Source organism: Eubalaena glacialis, chromosome 9 (genome assembly GCF_028564815.1).
Source record: "Eubalaena glacialis isolate mEubGla1 chromosome 9, mEubGla1.1.hap2.+ XY, whole genome shotgun sequence".
Taxonomy (NCBI): domain Eukaryota; kingdom Metazoa; phylum Chordata; class Mammalia; order Artiodactyla; family Balaenidae; genus Eubalaena; species Eubalaena glacialis.
Genome location: NC_083724.1, coordinates 8,544,478 through 8,557,521, shown reverse-complemented (window position 1 = coordinate 8,557,521; position 13,044 = coordinate 8,544,478). Strand labels below are relative to the sequence as shown.

Genomic DNA, 13,044 nt, shown 5'->3' with positions numbered 1-13,044 from the left:
TGGGATCAGCCATGGCAGGGACACTTCTGGGGTCCCAGGCCCAGGGCACTGGGCTCCAAGGCTGTGGCCAGAGACAGCAGATGGCCTCAAGGACCTCTCAAAGACAAGGCCAAGTCCCTGCATTCCCTGTGCCCCAAAGCACTTGGTGTCCAGAGCAGCTGGGTGGATAGCCCACCTTCAGGCCCCAGCCCCCAGCGCCCCTCACCCGGCACAGATGCATGCCCCGCGCTGCCCCCCACCAGCATGGCGCTGGGACCGCAACACCTGCTCTCTGCTTTGCCAAGTGTCCACGCGTGGGGCTCTAGTGCCCAGCGTGGGGTCTCATCCCCTGGGCCCACAGCAGGGACCAAGTCCTTTAGGGGTTGGCTAAGGTCCGAGGCATGGAGGAGGGGAGGGGCCCACTCAAGGAAGGAGCTCTTCCTTCAGCCTCTGGCCTGGTGTGCGGCCCCTGGGAGGGCCAGGATCTGGGCTCCGAGAGCTCAGGGCACACACCACACTCTGTCCTTCCTGGTCAGAAATGTTCACTCTCAGCTGCCCCACCCTCCCCTGTCCCTTCTGAGAACCAGGCCACAGCACAGAGGCTGCCAGGGTGAGCAATTGTCTGTGTTCCTCGGATGTGGGAAGGGAGTCTCACCACACATTCCCACCCTGGGCTGGGGCTGCGCAGGGGCTCCTGAAAGCCAGAGATGACAGCTTGTCCTGATCGGGGACCACCGACCATATACAGAGCCAACCAGAATGAAGGGAAGGGGCACAGAGAGAGTGGAGGGAGCCCTTGTGCCTGCCAGACGTGCAGAGCTCTGGGCAATGTCCCCTCCCCACCTTCTGTCCCTGGTCTTCTGCCAGGGGCCTTCTGACCCGGTCTTGCACAATCCTGACCAGTGGGGAAAGGGGCAGAAACCTTGCCAGGTGTTTCAGCAGGAGTGCTGGCATTTGCCTCACCCTTCCTGGATTTGGCAAAATATGAATCACTCCGCCCTGGGATGGGCCATGAGTCAGGTGGACCATAAATAGGGTTGCCTATGCAGCCTCCTCACTCACCTCCTCCTTCAGCTGCTGTAGGGAGCACCAGCCTCCTCAGCCCTGAAACCATGCCCCTAGGTCTCCTGTGGCTGGGCCTCAGCCTGCTGGGGCCCCTGCACACCCAAGCCCAGGATTCCACCCCCAACCTGATCCCGGCCCCACCTCTGTTCAGGGTCCCGCTGCAGCCCAACTTCCAGGCTGACCAGGTAAGGGAGAGCTGCAGGGGGTGCCCAGGGAAGAGTGCGAGCAGAGGGGAAGAGAGGTGAAGGGTCCTAGCAAACTTGTAAAGGCAGGACACCCAGGCTTCAGCTTAGCCTGCCCTGGGTCCCCCGATGGAAGCCACGCTCCATTGTCCCACACCGACCCCGACCTTGCTGGCAAGAGAATCACCTGGGCAGACCTTCCCAGGTCCAGTCTCTCTCCCATAATTGCTGTAGTCCATGCGTGGTGGGAACACCTTCAGTCCCTCTGCATGAGGAGGAAACTGAGGCACAGGGAGGCCAGCTGGCCACCCTGCCCAGGGTCGCCCCTTCCTTGCCATCCTCAGGGCTCCCTCCTGGCCTGGCTGCCTCCAGCTCCCACTGGCTTCATCAGTGCAGGAAATGAATGCCCAGTCCCAGGCTCTGCTGCTTAGTTACAGGGGCTCCTGGTTCAGGGCCTGCAGGGACAGAGCAGTGGGGGGGGGGGCCCAAGGGTCGTTTGTGGGCTCTGCCTATTAGAGCCCCCTGTAGTTCCAGGGGAAGTGGTACATCGTAGGCTTGGCAGGGAATGCACTTAAGAAGGAAGAACAAGGCCAGCTTAAGATGTACGCCACCACCTACGAGCTGAAAGAAGATCGCAGCTACAACATCACCTCCACCCTGCTCAGGTGAGAGCTGCCACCTCCTTGGGGAAAGTGGGGGAGACCTGAGGGGCTGCTTGAGGGTCTAGCAGCAGACTGACGTCACAGTCAAGGGCTGACCGAAGGTGACAGTCACTCATTCCTCTGCTCAGCACTGGATTCAGATACTTGTTCATTTCTTCCTTCATTAGATCAGCATTTATTGGTCACTTCAGAGCAGACACACAGAGAGTGCTGGGGATGGACACAGTCATCAGAAAACAAGACAGAGAGAGCAGGGGTGTCCTGGATGGGGAGGAGGGTCCCTGAATCCAGCCTGGAACCCTCCCCCAGGGTTGCATCAAGGGCTTACAGGGAGGTAACCTCTGGAACTGGGCCTTGAACGAGCCACCCTGCCTCAGAAGGAGTCACGAGGCGTCCACGGCAGGGGCTGGTGACTCTTGAGTCAGAGAGAAACACTCCTTCAGGAAGCAGCCATCGTACAGCTGCCCTGAGCAGCAGCTGATGAGTGGCTTGGCAGGGGGGCAGCCCTCACACTGCCAGGGGCCTCAGACACCAGCACAGAAGCGATCTGGTGAGGAGTGGGTCTGAACAGGGTCCCTCTGGGGGGTGGCGGAGAGAGAAATGGTAGGGTGCCAAGGATCGCCCAGCCCCTATGAGTTTCTGGCTCTGGCACCCAGGGGGATTGAGGCTGGAGCATCTGTGGAGCAAGAAGCAGAAGAAGGATGGGTTTGGGGAGATCAGCTCTGGAATACCAGGAGACAGGGTGGGACTCAGGTCAGGGTTGGCCCAGGAGCTAGAGCAGTCCTTGGCAGGGAGCAGACTGGAAGCTAGGAGGGTGAATCCCCCAGGAGAGGCTACAGACAGGGAAGCAGCAGAGGGTAGATAGGAGCAGGGGCTAAATGCCTGGGGTTGGGGGTAGGGGGACAGTGTGCAGGGAAGCCCACCGAGGGGAGACAGCCCTGAAAAGGAAGGGACCGTGGGTGCTGGAGGGAGGGTCTGAGCAGGGTCAGATGTCCCAGGGCAGACCAGGCAGGGACAGACAGGGGTAGGCTCAGAGGGGAAGACCCAGGCCCATCTCAGCTGGGTGGGGTAGGGACCGCCTGCTGTGGTGGGGATGGACTGTCTTGGGCTGGGCCAGGCCAGGGGCATCAGAATCCCACCCCCTCCAGCTACAGCCCTGGCCCCCACCTCATCCAGCCCAAGGAGTCCAAGCCTGTGTCCCCTCCGGTCTCACTCACCCATCTCTCCCTCCCACAGGGACAAGCGCTGTGACCACTGGATCAGAACTTTTGTCCCAAGTTCCCAGCCCGGCCAGTTCACCCTGGGCAATATTAAGGGTGAGTCCTGAATGAGGTGGGCCCTGGGGTTGGGCTTCTGGGGGGGGCAGGGTCCTCCAGGAAGGGGCGCAGACCTCCCTGCCCCTCCACACAGATGCTGTTCTGTGGGAGAAGCCCCCTGCAGATGGGCCGGGGAGAAAGGAACGGCTCCCTCCTCCCAGCCTGGGCAGGCTGACCCCTCGCCGTCCTCCCCACAGGCTTCCCCGGGGTGCAGAGCTATACCGTGCGAGTGGCGACTACCAACTACAACCAGTTTGCCATAGTGTACTTCAAGAAGGTTTACAAGAACCAGGAGTACTTCAAGACCACCCTTTACGGTGGGTCTTCCCCACCACCTCGGGGACCCGGCGCCTGGTCACACTGTCGGCGGAGAGGCCCACCCCCCCCCAGCCCCCCAGATCCTCTCCAGTGTCAGTTCTCAGTCCCTGTGGGCGGCCAGGGAGGGAGGTCCTTCTGCAGACCCTCCATGAGGAAGGGATCAGAGGCCTTGTTCACGCATTCAACGATATTTATGGAGTACTTGCCGGCCACTCACTGGCCATCTGGCCACAGGGAGGACCAAGGAGCTGACCCCTCAGCTGAAGGAGAACTTCATCCACTTCGCCAAATCCCTGGGCCTCACCGATGAGTACATCCTCTTCCCTGTCCCAATCGGTAATGGCCAGCTGGGGAGAGGAAAAGGGGATGTGGGGACTATCCAGGCCTGATGCTGCCCCACCAGGGAAAGCGGGGGAGGAGGGGCTCGGTCCTCTACTCCAGTCACTGGAGCCCCTGGGAGCCACTTTGGGTTCAGGAAGACCCTGCCCCACCCAAGGATCCGTGGGGCACCCAGGGATCTGGGCCCCAAGTGTTCCTCCCTGACAGATGAGAATTTCAGGCCCAGGTCCAAATTTCCCCAGTCTCCCTGCCCCAGGCCACTTCCCCTACACCCCAGGCCCTACCATCCTAGACCACTTCCTCTCACACCCCCTTGTCCGGGGCCACTTTCCCCCTCGCCTTGAGGCCTGCTCACCACTGACTTGAAAAGTGCCCTTGTCTTCAGGTGGCCTGGACTGGGCAGGGGGCTCCAGCTAGGCCACTCAGGGAGCCACTGGCTCCCCAAAGCTGAAGGGCTGCCAGGGTCAGCAGGTAAACAGGCAGGAGGCCTGGGTGCCCGAGCAGATGTGTGGCTGGGCCTCACCTGCCTCCTCTGGAGAACGGGAGTCCCCCAGGTCTGCTCGTCCTCAGGCCCTTCTCCCAATCCCCTGCCCCAGCCCCCCAGCCCTGAAGGGAACCCCCAGATATGCCTTTGCTGGGCCAGGCTGGGGCCTGGGGTGCTCAGGGGCAGTGCAGGGGTCCCAGTGGGCAGGGGTCATACACACACACACCTGCCCATTCTGACAGACTCTCTCCCCCACAGACCAGTGCATCGATGACCAGTGAGGGTGCAGTGAGTATGGCTGGGGAGGGGGCTGATGGGAGCCAGGGTGCAGGCCTGCCTTTGCCCCCCCGCCCAGGACTGCTGTTGTCTCTACTTCCCCGTCTCCCTCTCAGGTGCCTCCTGTCTCTCTGCTCCCATCACCCTCCTGTCAGCCTTTGCCCGGCTTGGTGCCCAGCTGTCCCCGCCAGCCCAGACACCAGTGACAGGAGAGAGTCCAGAGACCCTTCTCATGGCACTGCCCACCAGCTGCTCTCCGGAGCCCCACCTTGCCTGCTAAATAAACACATGTCCCGGTCCCCAGTCTGTGCTCCTTGACCCCTGGGCCGCCTGGGAGGAGGACAGGCAAAGGGTGGGCTCACATTAGCATCACTCCTGGACCACCCTGTGGTCCTCAGCAAGTGATGGCGGCCACAGAACCCATGGCCAGCTTTGGCTGGACACTTTCTAGCTCTCCACCCACCCCCACCGCACCCCCCGGCCTGTCCCTGCCTTCGAGGGATGCCTGGTCCAACAGAAACACTGATGGGGCCACACCTCATTCCCACACTCGATCACCTGCAGTAGGTGCCACAGCAGAGGCCCAGCCAGGGCCGGGGAGCTGGACGGGGGCTGCGAGGGCTGAGGTGCTGCCACCCCCAACTCACCAGGACTCCTGTGGATGCTGGAAGACAGCAGCCAGGGCAGGAGGGGTGCACAGTGGGTGGGGCAGAGGCATGCCCAGCTTGAGGGTCGCCAGGGGTGGTCCCCTGCCCCTATGTCAACCGCCCCGCCCAGCCCCCTGTCGGCCCAGGGCTCACTCTCTTGCTCCCACAGTGTCCATGCTGACCCCATCCAGCATCTCGTCCTCACGCACACCTCGCCTCTATGATGACCTCCAGACCACCAGGGGCAGAACCGGGGGTGGCAGGGAGGGGAATACGCTACCAGGAGTTCAGATTCCAGGAGACTCGAGGGCTCCAGACCTGTACCCACCGCTTGGCTGGGCCCAACAAGCCCTTGTTCACCCACAGGCCGCAGCTGGAGCCCCTCCCTGTCTGCACCACACACAGGAACCCCCTCCCTGGCCTCTTCTTCCACTGCAAGGTCAGAGGTCAGAGAGGGTGGGGTTCTGAAGAAACCCAGGCTTCTCCACCCACAAACTTGCACACCTACCCGTTCACCCTTGGCTGGGGGAAGGGGAGATACTGGAGCTGTGATAATCCTGGATAATCTCTCTATCTCAAAGTCTCAATGTAATCGTGTCTGCAAAGGCCCCTTTCCCAAATAAGGTACCATTCACTGGTCCCAAGGACTAGGACCCAGATATCTTTGGAGACTGTTATTCAGCCTTCCACACTGGGCTTGCAGAGGGAGTGATGGCAGGGCTCGTGAGATGAGGAGTGAGAGGTGAACAGGGACGCCAGAGGCAGGGTAGCACCAAAGCACTCCCCCTCCCCCCATCAGGGCTGGCTGGGGTAGTGGCTGTTTTGTCCTGTGGGCTGCTATGTGGACCTTGACCACAGGAGTGGGGTGGGCAGAGTCCAGGTTCGCTTTGGCTCCTTGGAGTAGAGAAGGGGCCAGGCAGGCAGGGGCCTCACCACCCGTGCCACCCAGCTCTCCATCCTCCCACCCTCACTCAGCCACTTGGGGGATGAGGCTTTGGCCGGGCTCTCCTCTCCTCTCCTCCCGCCTGCCTCCCTCTGCCCACACCGCTAGCCCCAGGCCCCGGGCACACGCTCAGGCCCAGGAGAAAGGCCACTCCTTGAATGCTATGGTGGGGTCCTGCTGGGGGCTGTGCAGCATGCTGCAGACCCTGCCCAGTTCTCCGTGGAGTCTGGCTTTCAACAGGACAAGCTAAGTGACTCCCCTGCCTGGTCCCCACAATGGGACGGGCACCGCGGGGTCGGGGAGGGGGTACTCTCTGGGGCTGCGTTGTCTCCTTGGGAAAGAGAGGAGCTGAGCGGGGTCAACACTTGGCAGAGGTGTGAGCAGGGTTGAGAAAGAAGGAGGGCTGGGCACCCGCCTTTGGCTGATCAGTGAGAGGCCCTCCCTGAGACCCTGGCATTTCACTAAGACAGAAGAGCCCTGTGTCCTCTGACGGAAGCAGAAACACCTGTGTCTGTGCAGCACACAAGTGCGCAGAGACATGGCAGAAACACAGGTCACATATGTGGCCATGCTGACACAATCCAAACACGTTTATCCCTACAAGCATAGGACACCCAAAGAAAAGCACAGGCACATGTTTTCTCCCAGTTATGAAATCACACCTGAGATCACAGGACCCCACAGACAAGAGGAGAAACACAAAGACTCCCAGGCACACAGGGACGGGCAACAGACCCTCAGAGAGACATACAGGTTCTCAGAAACATGCCGAGGCACGTACAGATACACACCACACAGACATAGCAGTTGGATTGGAGCGCTCATGCGTGCAGCCTGCATAGGGATGCCTGATACACGTGTCCACCCATCAGAGCGCCCGGCTACACCCAGGCGCACTCCCATCACCCTCCCGAAGCCAAAGACTCATCCCTCTCCAGGAATGGCCCAGGTGCTGTCTGCCACTTGTTCCATCCATGGGCCTAGTACCTTTTTTTTTTTGGCAGAAAATTTCAACTTTATTTGGCCAATGTGTCCAGTTCCAGGTAGTGGGAAGAAATAATAGAAATATTGTGGTAGCCCCAGGTGGTGGGAAGTAAGTGGATGCCTGGCTGGAGGAGGGCAGCTGGGGGGATGGGAGGAAGGGTACCCACCCATTATAGTCAAGGAGGGTCAGCTGACCTGGGTGAGGGGTTTTCACTGCAATTCTTCCTGCACTGGTTCAGCGTGGGCCTCGCCGCCACTCAACCTGCTTCAAGGAGAAGGCGGGGCTGCCGTTATCCAGATGTCAGTGGTGGCTCACGTTCCTCAGTGAAACGGTAAGGCAGCTCCTGGGACAGAGAGGATCCCTTGTCATCATCGGGGAACATAGCACGGTCTGACCGCCACCCAGGGATGGCCTGCTCTCGGGAACTACCAGTGTGAGACCAGCACCAGGCTGCAGCAGCCATGTGGCCTCCTAGCAGCTACAGCTACAGGAGTCCCAGTAAGTGAGCCCCTCTCCCCTGGATATGGGCCTCACTCAGCTGTATCCCTGGCCAAGATCACACCTCTGGTTCCAGCTCAGGAGCGACACTTTCCGGCTAGGTAACTTTGGGCAGGGCCCCCTTTCCCAGCTGGTAAAAAGGGTGGGGTATGATGGCAGCTGGGCCAACTATCCCGAAGCCTTCCTTGACTAACAGCCACAAGCTGCACTCTGCTGACGGTGACTCTCAAGTAGGCTGTGAACGGATATCTTCCCTACACATTGGGGGTCTTAGAAACAACTCGTCTCAGATTTCGCCCATGCAGAGGCGCCGGCTAGCTTACCCGCAGGTCCCCAGCAGCAGGACGGGGCAGAGTGCGGGGGGTCCCAGGCTGCCCTGCCCTTGTGCCGGGTTGCACGACCTGAGGGCCGAGCCCCCGCCGCCTAAGATTCTCAGGGGGTATCCCTTGGTGGTCCAACCCGGCCGCCGGGAGAGGGGCGGGCCCGGGGACCGGCCGAAGTGGGCGGAGCTCGACTGTGAGCCAAGGTGTGGGCGGGGCTCGAGTGTGGGGGCGGAGTCTTGCGGAGAGGCGGGGGCGCGGTTCTGGCGGCGGGGCGGGGCGCGGCGGGGCGGGGCGGAGCTCTGGCCGCCGGGCTCCGCCTTGGGGGCGGGGTCCCAGCCTACGGGGCGCGTTCCGCCGCGGGGTTCCGCCCTTCCGGCCCCGAGTTCCATCCACCGCCTCCCGCTTCCGCCCCGCGCCGGTTGTCGGCGCGACCGTCGCCGCGTTCCGTCGTCGCTCTGCCCTTGCGGCGCCCGAGCCCGCAATGTCGGGCCCCAACGGGGACCTGGGCATGCCGGTGGAGGCGGGCGCGGAAGGCGAGGACGACGGCTTCGGGGAAGCAGGTGACCCAGGGGGGCTGCTGAAACGACTTTGCTTTCTCCGGGGTGCCCTCTTGGGAAGGGGAGTCGGGGCCGGGATAGGGACCGGGAAGGAACCGCAGAGCCCTCCCATCCCCCCGCCCCAGGGTGGTTCCGGAGCAGCAAGCGCCCTCCGGGGGTTTGGGACGAGCACCTGCGAGCGGGTCCCTGGAAACCGCAGCCTTCGAGAACTGTGGGCGACAGGCCCCGTTTTACAGATAGGGAAACTGAGGCCGCTTCAGGTCACTCGCCCTTTGGGATTGGGATTTGCTCTAGACACTTCTTTCAGCCCCTGGGGAGATGGAGACTCCTAAGGGGCCGGGGCCGGGGCCGGGAGTGGACCGTCTTGGCTTGGCAGGAGGGGCTATCTGGGTGGGCGTGCCGCCCTGCTGAGTCAGCAACCCCAGGCACCTTTGCTGGTGTGGCCTGGAGCCCTGGCGAATGTGACTTGCTTACAAAGCAGCCTGTTGCCTACACAGCACTGCAGGGGGTGGGGGTAGGGGGGGAAGGAGAGAGAACCATCAGCTCCCTTCTCCCCTTCTGGAGCCTCAGTTTCCCCATCTGTAAAATAAGAACAATGGTTAGTGTCTCCCGCATTGAGATGTATCAGGATTAAATGACAAAGTGAATGGAAAATAGTAGGCTCCAAGCATGCAAGTTTTCTGTAAGTGGTTATTATTCCCTTTAGTGTAATAAAGATTAGTTTATTAACTTAGAGGGCAGGACTTAGTAAATGTGGGGTAAGTATGGAGTCTGCTTTTGGTTTTGTTTTGGGTAACAGCTTTATTGAGCTATAATTCACACACTGTACAATTTACCCATTTAAACTGTACGATTCAGTGGGTTTTAGGATATTCACAGAGTTGTGCAACCATCACTACAATAGTTTTAGAACACTTCATCACTCAAGGTCTGCATTTAATAAAGAGGTAGAGTAAGTGGGGTAAGTGGTGGGCTGCCCGGTTTGCCTGGGGCACTGCTGGTGAACAGCGGCCAGGTGTGGTAATCACGCTGGCAGCTGTACTGGGGGCATCTGGAAGGGCCTCCCAAGAGTCACACTGAGTGGAAGTTGGCAGATTCACAGGACTTAGGGCATTGAGGAGGAGGGTGTTCCCGATGGAAGGCAAAGACTTGGAACCGGAACCGGGAGGTACCCGTGACACTTGACGCAGACAAAGCCTAGCCCCAGTAGCAGAGAGAGCCGCCTCCCCCATCCTTCTCCCCACTTGTGTCTCTTGACCGGAATGTGAAATGTTGATAATCGCGACCATCTACTAAGTGCTTGCTGTGGCCAGACCCTGAGTTCTTGATATATGTATTTGAATCTTCACAATAACCCAGTTCTTGTTCCCTTTTTCCAGAAAGGCATAGTAACTTGCTGGGATGGGGCAGAGCTGGGACTGAAACCCAAGTGCCCCTGCTCCCCAAGTCTGAATCTTGGCTCTGCCACCAACCAGCTGGAGGACCCTAGGCAGGTCTCTTCCTTCTTGGGCCTCGGTTTCCCCATTTGTACCACAAGGGAGTTGGACTCCAGGATCCAGCAGAGGCTTTCCAGGACTCTGTCCTCTGTGAGTTAGGACAACTCTGGGCAATGGGTACCCTTCCCCCAGAATGCAGACACATTTGTACCCTTATCCCAGACACTCTCCTCTAGCCCTGGTCATTTCCACACACCGCCAGCCGCTTCCCCTTTGTCCCAAGCTGGCAGCTGAGTGTATCTGAGTCATGGGCTGGCTCAGAACTGGGTCCCGCAGTGGGCACAGGCCCAGACCTTGGGTCCTAGGGGACACTGTGTGGCTGAGAGAGGCAGGTCAGGAGTGTCTGTGGAGGAGGGAGTGATGGTTTCTGGTGGAGACCAGGGAAGGATTCTTGGAAGAGGAGGCATTTGGAGCTGGTCCTTGAGCGGCTGAGGCATTCTGGGTGGCAGGGACAGTTGAGGAAAGGCAGAAAGGCTGGAAAGTCAGGCTTCATTCATTCATCCATTCATTCATTCAACAGATGCTTACTGTGTGACACTGAGGGCACTGGGGAAACAGCAGTGAACACAAGACCATTCCACCTCTCACACAGCGCTCACTATAGTCTGGTGGGGAAGACAGACTAGCACACAGTCACAGCAGCCGAGCCGGAGGTGGGGGCCGTGGAGGTGTGAGAGGGCAAGGGGATCAGGAATAGAGGCCCGATCAGGCTGGGGCATGGAAGGGCTCCCTGTGGCAACATCCACGCTGACACTTGAAGGATGAGTGGGGCTCATCCAGGAGGAGAGGAGGGAAGGAAGACAGAAGGAGGACACAGCACATTCCAGGCAGAGGCCACAGCATGTTCAAGGGGCCTGAGGTGGGCAAAGGCAGGTGTGAGAGAGGAAAGGAAAAGGCAGGGGAGGTGGGGCTAGAGAAGGGAGCAGGGCCTTGGAGTCTGCTAGGAGCTAGGGCAGGGGGAGCCAGAAAGGGCTGGAGAGTAGGGCCTGCCTGGGGACAGAGGCCTTGATTGCCTGGCTCAGGAGCATGGGCTCTGGCCTCTAGGCAGCTGATGCAGGAAGTAGAGAGGAGACCTGGCACCTGGCAGGAATTCCCAGGCAGGAGACTGTCTGGCTAACCTCCCTGTGACCAACCTAACCCTAGAAAAAGCTGGTACACTAAGGTACTTCTCCAAAGCCTTTCCTCTTTTGATATCCACCCATTTTCCAGTTGGTGACAGTGAGGCTCAGGAAGGAGTAGGGACTTGCCCAAAGCTCTTTAGAGGCAGGCTGGGGGACAGTGGCGGGGGGTGGTGGGGCGGGGTGTGCCTGTGATCCCTGAGGAGATATGGGACCTTGACTCTCTTTCCCCTTCCTCCCAGAATATGCTGCCATCAACTCCATGTTGGACCAGATCAACTCCTGTCTGGACCACCTGGAGGAGAAGAATGATCACCTCCACGCCCGCCTCCAGGAGCTGCTTGAATCCAACAGGCAGACGCGCCTTGAGTTCCAGCAGCAGCTCGGGGAGGCCCCCAGCGATGCCAGCCCCTAGGCTCTGGGAGCCCCCGGCCAGGCTCTGGCCTGAGCACTCACCACCTGGCTTAGATACCTTCTCAAGGGCTGGCCTACAGATCTTCTGGGGGGCGGGGGGTGGTGTCTGCTGGCCTAGGCCACTCTTCTGGTACTTCCCTTGGCATACCTAGGCCTGCCCCACCTCCCGGCATCCCCTCCTCAGGGCTTCCTCCCCACTGCTGGCCAGGTGTGGGCCAGCGACCCACCCACCTTGCCTGCCTGCCCAACTCCTGGACGCTCCCCACGCTGCCCAGGCCTTGAGCGTCCACATTAAACTGGTCTCCAACACCACTGCGCCTCCTCTCTCCTCTGTATCCTGGGATGAGGACCCCAGTGGCCGCCAGAGGTAAACAGGGCAGTGGAGGCGTCCCAGGCATAGATCACACACTGGCTCATAGGCCTGGTGGTGGGGCTGGGCTTCTTGGCCTTCTTGTATTTCTGAACACAGAGGTGCAGGTGAGGTCAGGGCTTCCTCCCCACCGGGTGTGCTCCTGGCCAGCGGCTGCTTCCCCAGCCCAGCTGAGACAGCATCAGCCATGCTGTGTGACCCTGTGTGATGTGCTCAGCTTCTCTGGGTTCTAGGGCCTTTCACTAAGACAACCAACACCAAGACATGCTGTGCAATATGTACAAAATAGATAACTAATAAGAACCTGCTGTATAAAAAAAATAAAATAAAATGCAAAAAAAAGACATGCTGTGCAACCTTGGGTTCCACCCTCTTTCTCCGGGCCTCAGTCTCTCCAGCTGGCCAATAATAGGGCTGGTCTGGTTATCTTGTCTCTAAGGGTCTTTCCAAATGGGGAAGTGGAACTAAAGAGCCAGCTCAGCCTGGGCCCCATTCACTAATGATTCATCATAAGGTCTCCTGACAAGAAGGGTGGGGTCCCCGCTAATGAACATGAACTTGGAACCAGAGGGCCTGAGCAGCGAGGGCCCCCACTCCTGCACTTCAACTTCTGTAGGGTCCAGCTGGGAGAGGCCAGGACAGGGGTCCAGAGTTCAGGCTCAGGGTCAAATCCTGGCCACTCACCAGATATATGACCTTCAGCAGGCACTTGACCTTGCTAGGCCTCAGTTTCTTCATCTGGGATAATGTGGGGATATTTTGGGGATAACAACAAGACCTACCTCCTAGGGACATTGTGAAGATTAAGTGAGATCTTACTTGAAGGTAGTACTTTCCTAGCCTGGATACATTATTAAGAGAGAAACTTGGACTTCCCTCGTGGCACAGTGGTTAAGAATCCGCCTGCCAAGGCAGGGGACAGGGGTTCAAGCCCTGGTCCGGGAAGATCCCACATGCTGCAAAGCAACGAAGCCCACGAGCCACAACTACTGAGCCTGCAGTCTAGAGCCCATGAGCCACAACCACTGAGCCTGCATACCACAACTACTGAAGCCCGCGCGCCTAGAGCCCC

The 13,044-nt window shown here is 59.6% G+C and overlaps 2 protein-coding genes across 3 annotated transcripts; both read left to right on the top strand.

The window, feature by feature from the left end:
• Positions 1–1,046: 1,046 nt before the first annotated feature.
• On the top strand, positions 1,047–4,919 carry LCN2 (lipocalin 2). Of its 2 annotated transcripts, none has more exons than XM_061200944.1 (7): positions 1,047–1,229; positions 1,755–1,891; positions 3,125–3,204; positions 3,402–3,521; positions 3,757–3,858; positions 4,604–4,633; positions 4,738–4,919. In XM_061200944.1, exons 1-6 carry the CDS (start codon positions 1,092–1,094, stop codon positions 4,624–4,626), a joined length of 600 nt encoding a protein of 199 aa, XP_061056927.1. In that variant the 5' UTR covers positions 1,047–1,091; the 3' UTR covers positions 4,627–4,633; positions 4,738–4,919. The 2 variants fall into 2 exon arrangements, with proteins under 2 accessions (XP_061056927.1, XP_061056928.1); XM_061200945.1 differs by having other exon boundaries at positions 4,701–4,919.
• Positions 4,920–8,387: 3,468 nt separating this feature from the next.
• BBLN (bublin coiled coil protein) lies at positions 8,388–12,316 on the top strand. The gene is made up of 2 exons (XM_061200942.1): positions 8,388–8,577; positions 11,431–12,316. Exons 1-2 carry the CDS (start codon positions 8,499–8,501, stop codon positions 11,601–11,603), a joined length of 252 nt encoding a protein of 83 aa, XP_061056925.1. The 5' UTR covers positions 8,388–8,498; the 3' UTR covers positions 11,604–12,316.
• Positions 12,317–13,044: the final 728 nt, after the last annotated feature.

Bases quoted from the DNA above. Each gene is read 5' to 3' on its own strand.
- LCN2 (XM_061200944.1), top strand. From the start codon at position 1,092: ATGCCCCTAGGTCTCCTGTGGCTGGGCCTCAGCCTGCTGGGGCCCCTG. The intron at 3,205-3,401 runs GTGAGTCCTGAA...TCCTCCCCACAG, and splicing joins CACCCTGGGCAATATTAAGG to GCTTCCCCGGGGTGCAGAGC. The intron at 3,522-3,756 runs GTGGGTCTTCCC...ATCTGGCCACAG, and splicing joins CTTCAAGACCACCCTTTACG to GGAGGACCAAGGAGCTGACC.
- BBLN (XM_061200942.1), top strand. From the start codon at position 8,499: ATGTCGGGCCCCAACGGGGACCTGGGCATGCCGGTGGAGGCGGGCGCG. The intron at 8,578-11,430 runs GTGACCCAGGGG...CCTTCCTCCCAG, and splicing joins CGACGGCTTCGGGGAAGCAG to AATATGCTGCCATCAACTCC.